This window comes from Conger conger, chromosome 17 (assembly GCF_963514075.1).
Source record: "Conger conger chromosome 17, fConCon1.1, whole genome shotgun sequence".
In the NCBI taxonomy this organism is placed as follows: Eukaryota; Metazoa; Chordata; class Actinopteri; order Anguilliformes; family Congridae; genus Conger; species Conger conger.
Window position 1 is genome coordinate 36315844 of NC_083776.1, and position 10325 is coordinate 36326168.

At 41.5% G+C, this 10325-nt stretch overlaps 1 protein-coding gene across 1 annotated transcript; it reads right to left on the reverse strand.

Annotated features, from left to right (window-relative positions):
• Nucleotides 1-1453: 1453 nt before the first annotated feature.
• On the reverse strand, nucleotides 1454-9018 carry LOC133116837 (C-X-C chemokine receptor type 1-like). Its single transcript, XM_061226829.1, has 3 exons — nucleotides 8888-9018; nucleotides 8378-8510; nucleotides 1454-5536 (listed from the first exon to the last, which is right to left on the reverse strand). Exons 2-3 carry the CDS (start codon nucleotides 8381-8383, stop codon nucleotides 4463-4465), a joined length of 1080 nt encoding a protein of 359 aa, XP_061082813.1. The 5' UTR covers nucleotides 8384-8510; nucleotides 8888-9018; the 3' UTR covers nucleotides 1454-4462.
• Between the last annotated feature and the right edge of the window lie 1307 nt (nucleotides 9019-10325).

Sequence of the window (10325 nt, forward strand, 5' to 3'; positions counted from 1 at the left end):
AATGTGGAAGTTGTAGTTCCTACAGGTTTCAAATCAGCTGATCAGGGTATCAGTGCACTGAACTCAATATAGAATACTGCTAACCCAGACAGTTCGCCAAGGAATCTATTTTCTGAGTGAAATGAGCCCCTGAAGGAAAAGCTGCCCATAGAACATAATGTATTTTTCTGCCAAAAATATTGTTTTTTAAATCTCAGGTCAACTACCAAGCATATAAATACAGCGATAACACAGATTCATTATGGTTAATTTCTGAGAGAGAGAGAGAGAGAGAGAGAGAGAGAGAGAGAGAGAGAGAGAGAGAGAGAGAGAGGTCGTGCTTGCCAAAGATTACAACCCACAAGAGATAAAAACGTTGAAGGTTGTCAACAAGAGCACGGTGGTTTTACAATATAAGTAGACAAGATCTTACGCTATAAAATTGAATATATACAAGTTTGTAGGATCACTTCTAATTCTAATTTTAATGCGTAATATCACTCCTCACATTCAATCTCACCAGTCAGCTGAAAAATCCCAAGGTAAAGCAGAAACTAGCGAGCTACTGGTTATATCCTAACTCTTTTGGACGTAAAGCCATCACTAAGACGAGTAGATAATCAATGATGAAAACGTGTTTCCTCGCCGTTGCCGTCGTCCAATTGGCTTCGTGGCTTAGTCTGCTCGCTAGATTGTTACTGAAATATCGTATCCACAAATTAATGACCGAGTTGCAATATGTATATTTATGATACTTTGTGTGTGCAGAAAACATGTTTTACCGTTCGTGACTGTGATCACACCTGCTGAGTGTAGACTATAGGACTGTTAGCTAGTTACGTCGTTAGCTTATTACCGATTTTATGTTAATAATGCATAATTCAAAGACTGCAAAGAAAGAATGTGGCAGCGTATCTACATTATTTACCTGATTCTGTTCTAGTGCGTTTATCAGGTGAATCAAGTGAAACACCACAGGTCTGATTTTAGGTTGTTAGAAAAGGCTGCAAAGCACAAACAACAAACCTCATGTTAATGATAAAAATTTAATTAAAGGGGACACAGTGAGAAATTATTCAGAACACTTTAATGGGGAATGTGTATCTAATCCCATAATCAAACTTTTTGTGAATATTCATTGTGCTAATTAAGCATGTCTAAAAAGTCAGAACATTGTGTCAGTTTGATGTGACAGTTTCTGGGGCGAGAAATGACTTTTTGCAGTTATCACAAACGGCACCTGTTCTTTATTTGTCACAAAAGTGTGTTTTATCATTAGAGATCTCTACATGAATGTGTGCTTGCACAGTGCAAAAACCCACTTCCCCCAGAACTACTAACCTATTCTTATCAGACCAAAACCAGAAGGTGTTTTTCCATCTCATTTTTATTTTTTATTTTTTTCTACAGGCAGAAATGTAACTGAAATAAATGTAAATGCTTACTTTTGTATGACATTTACATGCACGTCACATTTTGTACTTGCTTTGCATTGATGCTAAAATGGAAATTTGTTTAAAACAGGTAAATCTCTAATGGGCTGTGGCCCTGTAATATACGCCGTCCGGGTGCCAGTGGGTGTCGTTTGGCAGCCTTTTCTCTTCAAGAGCAAGGCGAGGTTGCAAGGCCTAAGTAAAGAACAATGCAAGGCCTAAGTAAAGAACTCAAAGTACATCAAGATAAATCATTTTACTCTTCCTTAATCTTCCTACCTACCTAACTACTGACATGGCGAACAAAAGCTTTTGATCTTACACAGTTTTGCTAACTAGCTATCCGTGAAACAGTTTTATAGAAATGATATACAGTACAGTCAATACGTATTAAAATGAAACAATGAATATGATGAGGTTGTGAATATGAAGTGTAGAATGTCAACTTTAATTTACATCCATATAGAATGATACGTGTATGAATTACATCCCTGTTTATACATAGTCCCCCCTGATTCCTTTCTCCATAAGTTAAATGATTTTGCGTGGTGTTGTATAAAAACGGTTTATAGATATAATGGATAGTCAGATTAATCTACACGGCCCAAATTATCTTTGTTGCATTCTAGCACTTGAAATTGTATGTCCCTCTCGTGCCGAGTCGGCGCCAGAGCAGATCTAGTGGGGGGGCATTGGGTCATCGGCAGGGGGGTGCTACCGTTTGAGAAATATTTTAACGCAGTGGCGACAAAATAGTCCAACACAGCAGAAATGTCATCAAAACATAAAAAACGAAATACATTTTTCTTTATTAAAATTAATTATTTCATTAGCGAATTTCGGTTTGGTTTTTGTTGTTGTTGTTAATTTCCATATCACGTCACTTCGAGGCCTTGTGGTAGCCCTATGCACAGTTTAGGCAGTCACACACACGCTGACGATAATAGAAGTAGAAAGGGGTGGGGTAAAGTTAAGCCCTCTCTCTACTCCACCTGGGACGGAGGATCACTCAGATGACACACAACGGAGGAGCAGTCGTCTCATTGGCTCAGGAGATAAGAGCAGCTGTCTGGCAGTCGGTGGGTTGCCGGTTCAATCCCACCCTGTGTGTGGAAGTGACCCTGAGCAAGACACTTAACATTGCTCCTGATAAGCTGGTTGGTGCCTTGGATGGCAGCCAGTCGCCGTTGTTGTGAATGAGTGAATGAGTGAATGAGAAGCATCAATTGTACAGTTCTTTGGATAAATATCATTTACCATTTACCATTTGATTACAGAATTGTCACCATGATGAAGAAAACAAATATTACACTGATGGCAAGAATGTGGGGTCTTATAGAAACTGCCCAAGGACCAAAGCACTGTGAATCATGGTGATGGGGTGTTATAGTTTGGGCATATGTGGCTGCCACAGGTGCTGGCTCACTTGCCGTCATTGATAATGTAACTGCTGATAGCAGAATTCTGAAGTCTACAGAGGTATCTTATCAAGTTCAAACAAATGCCTCCAAACCCACTGGATGGTGCTTCATTCCCCAGCAAGGCAACAATCCCAAACATACAACAATGCTCTCTTTCTGTTCCAAATAGTTTACTTTGGTAAGCCTATTGTTTGGCCTATTTTTTCTTTCTTAGTTTTTAGCCTCATAATGACTTCCTTGAGTTTCATTGGCACAATTCTGTACCTCATGTTGACAAATGTTGCAATCAAAAGCATAGAATAAAGACTAGATACTGAAAGCAATCTTATACCTGTACTAAGAAAGCCATTCAATAATCTCAGTTATGAGAAACAGCTGAGAAGACAACTGTCCAATTATACCAGTGATGTAATTCCTAGATGGAGAGAGAAATTCTGGAGAGAAATGCTAAAAAAACTGATTTTAAAATTATGTATAAACAAAATAAAAAATAACACAAGCAACACTCATTAGCAATACTCAAGTGATGGACATGAACAATTCATTTCAAATTTAACTGTGCAACAGTCAAAGCTTCTGCCAACTGCAACTAATTCCCAGTTTTAGACAAGTCAACAAAACAAAAGTGACAATCTATGATTTGTTCATATGAACAAACATCATATTTGAGTCATATTCACACTAGAATTCCCCACTGGAATTTCTCTAGCAATGACCAATGGGACTATTTTCATTGTTTAATTTAATTTCTATTTATTCAAATGTTATGTTAGTGGAAGGCCCACCATTCAATGTTATGTTTTTCTCTCTCCCTGTCTCATAGGGGAGGCCCTCGTCAAGACGACCATCTGCTGAGTCTCTTCATGTCACAGGGAACTATGGGAATTGGGGTCAAATAGTCACGACCACAAGTCACGCTGGGTGTCTAATGGCCCGTAGATGGCCACTTTTGCTTTTCAAGACTGCCCTAGACTGCTCCACAAACCAAGCAGCAAATATAATATCGGTTTCATTATGCATCCTGGCATTCTAGTTAGAACACACAGCAATTAGTTTGTTTCTCCAAGTACGCAATCTGCAAGTATACCATTATCCACAAATGTATACTTGCGTACTTGAACTAACAATGTCTCAGTTAACATTGTTGCACTCTCCTACTGCACTCAGACATGCATTCCATGTGTATTTTCCTAGTTATGGATGTGATGCTTTGACTTGTGGAAGAACCTATGCACTTGTAAGTCACTTTGGATTAAAAGCGTCTGCCAAATGACTAAATTGTAAATGTAAAATGTTATTTCTAACGATCACTTTCACATGGAAGCTGAAAAGGGGTTATTAATGATTGCTTTGATTATATCACACATTATATCTCCACCAATTAATTTTTTAGGGGGTTAGGGTTAATCTATGTCTTCTTTACCCCATTTACTCCTGTTCAAAAAGCCAATTAGCTGAGCAGATTACCAGTGCCAGTTCACCCCAGTGAAGTGTTCCATATCGGGACACAAGAACAGCCTTCAGCTGTCACTCCTGATCTTGTCAAAGAAATTCAGCCAAAATGTCATATTGTACATCATGTCAGGGATGGAGGGTGTGCCTGGTAAAGACACAAACCGCCGCCCTGCTCTACATGGTGACAGAGGTCTTGCGGGAGCTGGAGCTGTTGATGGTGCCCCTCCGGTAGGCGGACTGGCCGATGAGGCCGCAGGCATGGAGGTTCCTGAGGAGCTGGTTGCGGAACTTCTGGCCGATGAAGGCGTAGAGGACGGGGTTGATGGCGCAGTGCAGGAAGGCCAGGGCCTCGGTCAGCTGCAGGGCCAGGTCCACCCGCTCACGCATGGTGCAGGACTCCCTCACCGCCCCGCCACGCATCAGCGTGTCCGTCAGCACGGTGACGTTGTGCGGCAGCCAGCAGCCCACGAAGGCCAGCACCACCGCCAGGATGACCCGCATGGCCTTGTGCTTCTGCCGGTTGCGGGCCTGGAGGAGCTTGGCAACCGTGTGGCTGTAGCAGAACAGCATGACGGCCAGCGGGGCGAAGAACCCCAGGGCGTGGTTCAGCACCCGCACGCCCACCCGCCACCTGCCCGTGCTCTCTGCGCTCAGGTGCTCATGGCACACCGTGCGCCCCGCGTTGGCCGGCTGGAAGGCCTGCCGCTGGACCAGCGCGGGCAGCGAGAGGAGCCCGGCCCCCAGCCACACCGCCCCGCACACCCCCGTCACCAGGTGTCGCTTCCTGGAGGCCACCTGCGTGGCTTTGACGATGGCCAGGTAGCGGTCGAGGCTGATGCAGGACAGGAGCAGCACGCCGCTGTAGAAGGTGGCCTCCTGCAGGCCGGAGAGGAGCTTGCACAGGGGGGTGCCGAAGACCCACTCCACGTGGGCGTACACGCACCAGAAGGGCAGCGTGGCGGAGAACAGCAGGTCGGCCGCCGCCAGGTTCACCAGGTACACGTCGGTGCTGGTCCGTCTCCCTTTCATGCAGTAAACCACGGAGATGACCAGGGCGTTGCCCAGCACGCCGAACACGGACACCACGCTGTAGACACACACCAAGGCCACACTGCTGGAGCCCAGCGTCCAGGGAACGCAAGGGGAGGCCATTCCAACTATTCCACTCTCATTGTCATATGTGTAATTGCCAAACAGGTCCAACCTGTCATTAAATCCCTCCATCGATATAGCGGTAATGTGAAGGTCCTGTGGTGAGACAGTGAGTGGTTAAGCACCGCGTATGTACGTCACACACTGTACGTCACACATCTGTATTTCAGAACCCCTGAACCGGACGGCAGGCGCATCCTTCCCACCATGCCACCTGTTCCGCTCCAGTGCGAGAATCACGTAATTGCTCATGTCACCGTGCTCATGGAGCAGTTCTGACACATTTATTATCGTTTTAATTTCTTCACATTGAATGTTATTGAACCTTTATTCACATTCCTATTGATATCTCTTTTGAAAGTGAACCCTGGAGCCGGCATGTTTGGACTGTGGGAGGAAACACAGGCATTTTCACAGCATTAAGTACCTAATTATGGAGCTAACCAAATATAGAAAGGCATTTTGTAATGTTCTACAAATGCACCCACGCCATCACACTGTCAAAATCAATTAAAGAAATTCAGCACCATTTGTGATCAATATAAGGGGTAAATACAGACTGTGTCTTCCATCATTCCAATCCGCAAGTTACAGCTGTGCCCTCCACAGTAGTGGTTGCCAAACAACAAACGAAATTACAGAAGTGTCGCATCTCCCTCCTAGAGGAGTCACATGGCATGTGACATAAAAAATCTGTAATCTTTTTATAGGAAAAGGCTCATCGCTGTCATCTTTGCCAAAGTATTACACCAGGGGTGCCAATAATTGTGGAACCTGTTTTTTGGGGAAATATATTGTTTATTTGAAAAATGTAATACTTTGATTGACTCATTGAATCATTAATAATGCACACTACTTTACGCATGTTGGAAAATAAAGCTTATTCCAAAAATGATTATTTTTTTAGTGTACAGCATTTTTTGTTCATATTTATCAATAATTCTGCAGCCCACTGTCAATGGATGCCAAAACATCACCAATATTATTAGCAGGTTAGGGCAAAGTATCTCTGAAAGTTACCTATGCTGCTCAAAAGTTATTTGGGAATGTTAAAAATACAAATAAAGTGAAAACATTTGGAAATATAGCTGACCACAGCTAGCTACTAATTTAGCTAGACCTATATTATATTATATAACTCGACGGGAGCACAGTAAATGTTACAGTGGTTTACACTTGCCACATTGTTTGCTTTTTGTTTGGAGGTCGGGAATTGGAATTGGAACTACATCATGAATTTGCAACTGCAATCATATTTCTGCATGATAGATGTGTGTTGATCTCACTGGTGAATCATATTTCTGCATGATTGATGTGTGTTGATCTCACTGGTGAATCATATTTCTGCAAGTTCGATGTGTGTTGATCTCACTGAGTGAATCATATTTCAGCATGATTGATGTGTGTTGATCTCACTGAGTGAATCATTTCTTCATGATCGATGTGTGTCGATCTCACTGGTGAATCATATTTCTGCATGATTGATGTGTGTTGATCTCACTGGTGAATCATATTTCTGCAAGATCGATGTGTGTTGATCTCACTGGTCAATCAGATTTCTGCAAGATTGATGTGTGTTGATCTCACTGAGTGAATCATATTTCAGCAAGATTGATGTGTGTTGATCTCATTGGGTGAATCATATTTCTGCAAGATTGATGTGTGTTGATCTCACTGGGTGAATCATATTTCTGCATGATCGATGTGTGTTGATCTCACTGGTGAATCATATTTCTGCATGATTGATGTGTGTTGATCTCACTGGTCAATCAGATTTCTGCAAGATCGATGTGTGTTGATCTCACTGAGTGAATCATATTTCTGCAAGATCGATGTGTGTTGATCTCAGTGAGTGAATCATATTTCAGCATGATTGATGTGTGTTGATCTCATTGGGTGAATCATATTTCTGCAAGATTGATGTGTGTTGATCTCACTGGGTGAATCATATTTCTGCAAGATCGATGTGTGTTGATCTCAGTGAGTGAATCATATTTCAGCATGATTGATGTGTGTTGATCTCATTGGGTGAATCATATTTCTGCAAGATTGATGTGTGTTGATCTCACTGAGTGAATCATATTTCTGCATGATTGATGTGTGTTGATCTCACTGGGTGAATCATATTTCTGCATGATTGATGTGTGTTGATCTCACTGGGTGAATCATATTTCTGCATGATTGATGTGTGTTGATCTCACTGAGTGAATCATATTTCTGGATGATTGATGTGTGTTGATCTCACTCAGTGAATCATATTTCTGCATGGCCGATCTATTATGACCAATCTTCTATTCTTATTATTCTTATTATTCTTATTATTGCTGTTCCTGTGACATGCATTAATGCATCCTGCTACATTAGCCTTTATAAACATTTTAATAACATTTAACAAAAATAGCTTTTGTCAGTCATTTTGAAGATGATCAGTGAAGGATGTGGCTACAGTTGAACAATACATCCTCAAAAAGCCATGACAGTGCTGACTATATAACATTGAAAAATGAATAAACTATCTCTTTTAATAAGCTATTATATCTTCCTCTAGGGGTGTACAGGACTGTGCAAAAGTAGTAGGCTTTGTAAAATTCCATAAGACAAAGATACTTTTAAAAATAATTAAATGAACAGTGTTAAATGTCGAAAAACTTTACAAGAGCAGTGAACAGTTAAAAACTAAATTAAATCCATCCAGTTGTGACCACCAGATGCCTTTCACACTGCCCTGCAATGTTACACTACACTGTCCTGCAGTTTCACACTGTCCTGTAGTTAGATTTAAAATCTAGGAGGCCTAACACTTTTGCACTGTACTGCATGCTCTATGAAGTAGGAGAGGATAAGTACATACAGTATAGCACAGTTGGGTTTTTGTAATGCCTCTTTGGTCTGTCCTAATTTATACCCAGTAGCCACATTAATACAATAGTATCTCACCTCCATAGGATGAATGCTGGATGAACGATGGATGAATGTTGGATGAATGTTGGATGAATGTTGGATGAATGTTATTTCATGTGGCAGGGATATTTCACATGCATGATTTTCCCTACTGAACCTCCTTATAGCCCTGAGGAGTACAGATCAGAAACTTATGACCAAAGAAATATAATTCAATTTCACTTTTCACAGGAAGTGAGGGGAACTTTAATCTCAGAAATCTCACTTTACCAATAACATAATATTGTTTTTTATAATGACCCACTTTCAAAACCAAAGCTCAATCAGCTGTCATGACATCTGATATTAAAACCATTAAAATTAGCTAGCTCTAGTCTTAAGATGACAACTATTGTTTTGATTTACAGGCGAAAATAGCCATTCTTAGCCAAAAAGCAGTTTTTAAATGTAGCCAAGGGTTTTTGTTTGCCTTGCAGAGAATGTTTAGCTTTTCGCATTTGACTGCAGATTTGTTATTAAGTTGATAGCAAAGGCTAAAATCCCTACCTGCTTCCTTACTCCTGATCTCCTTTTGCGAGGAGGTGCCTCTGTCTGGTGTCTGTCTGTCCGTGCCGCTGAAGAGTCAGATAACTGAGCTGAGAGGAGAACCCATGCAAGGTGTGACAGTCTTCTTCTGGTGAAAGGATCTCTCTCGCCCACAGATAAGACTCATTTGAGAATACTAAGTGAGACTGGGACACTCTTTCTGCGTAAACACATTTCTGATTTTACTTGTGAGGCTGATATCTGTCTCATCTTCCACGGCAAATGAAACTAGCAGATTCACATCCTGATTTGTCATACCAGAGGCATTTTGCATACTATTGGAACCTGGGTATTAGTTGTTTTTTTTAAATCAGTAATGATAGATATCTGCGCAATTCTGTCTAATGAAGGCCTTGAGTCACACTTATTTTTTTAAGTAAAGATGTGCTTGTCTATTTCAGTTTAATCATCAGATGGAAATGCACACAGTGTCTTTTCTCTCTCAGCATACGTAGTGCACGTTACATTTCACGTGACTGACAATCGAAAGTGTTTTTTCCAGATAATGATCAAGAGTGCAGAAATAAGGAAAGATGGTGAGATAGCACGCAGGTGTCTGATTGTGAGAGCCATTTCTGAAATGTCAACCTGCTTTTCATGCTTCCGCCATAGGCGTAATGTGAAATTAGGTTGTGAGCTAGGTGACTTTCACTGGTCATTTTATGAACTTTTTATTTTGGGATACTTGTGACATTACTTTTTCACACTTTTTTAGAAAAGAAAACTGAGAAAATAAAAAGCATGAACATCACAACAGCCTGAACAACATGGCTGGATTTTTCAGCTTCTGTGTTTTCTGTCTCCTGCTTTTCTAAGTCCCTAGCGTTTTCGCCCCTTGTTTCCCTCTGTGACCACCATAGTCTGTTTTCAATTTCATTCCCTCATTCATTTGTTCCACCTGTGTTTCATTTCATGTCTCTGTCTCCCCACTCCTTGTATGTACTTTCTAATTTATATATGTATTCAGACCTTTAATTCAGTACTTTGGCAGCAATTACATGACATTACATTACATTATAGTCATTTAGCAGATGCTCTTATCCAGAGTGATGTACAATACAAAGTGCAAATCAGAACCAGACCTCACAAGTAAAATCAGTCTTCTTGGGTAAGTCTCTACAAGCTTTGTCCACCTGGGTTTGGGCAGTGGATTCCATTCTTCCTGGCAGAGCTCCTTCTGATTGGATGGGAAGTGTCTGTGAACCATCTCTAGGTCTCTGCTCAGATGTTCTGTGGGGTTCAGTCTGGGCTTTGGCTGGGCCACTCAAGGACAGTCAGAGACTCGTCCTGAACTCCAGCGTTGTCTTGGCTCTATGCGCCGGGTCATTGTTGTGCTGAAAGGTGAACCGTCGCCGCAGTCAGAGGTTGCGTGCACTCTGGTTCAGGTCTTCTTGGCTGC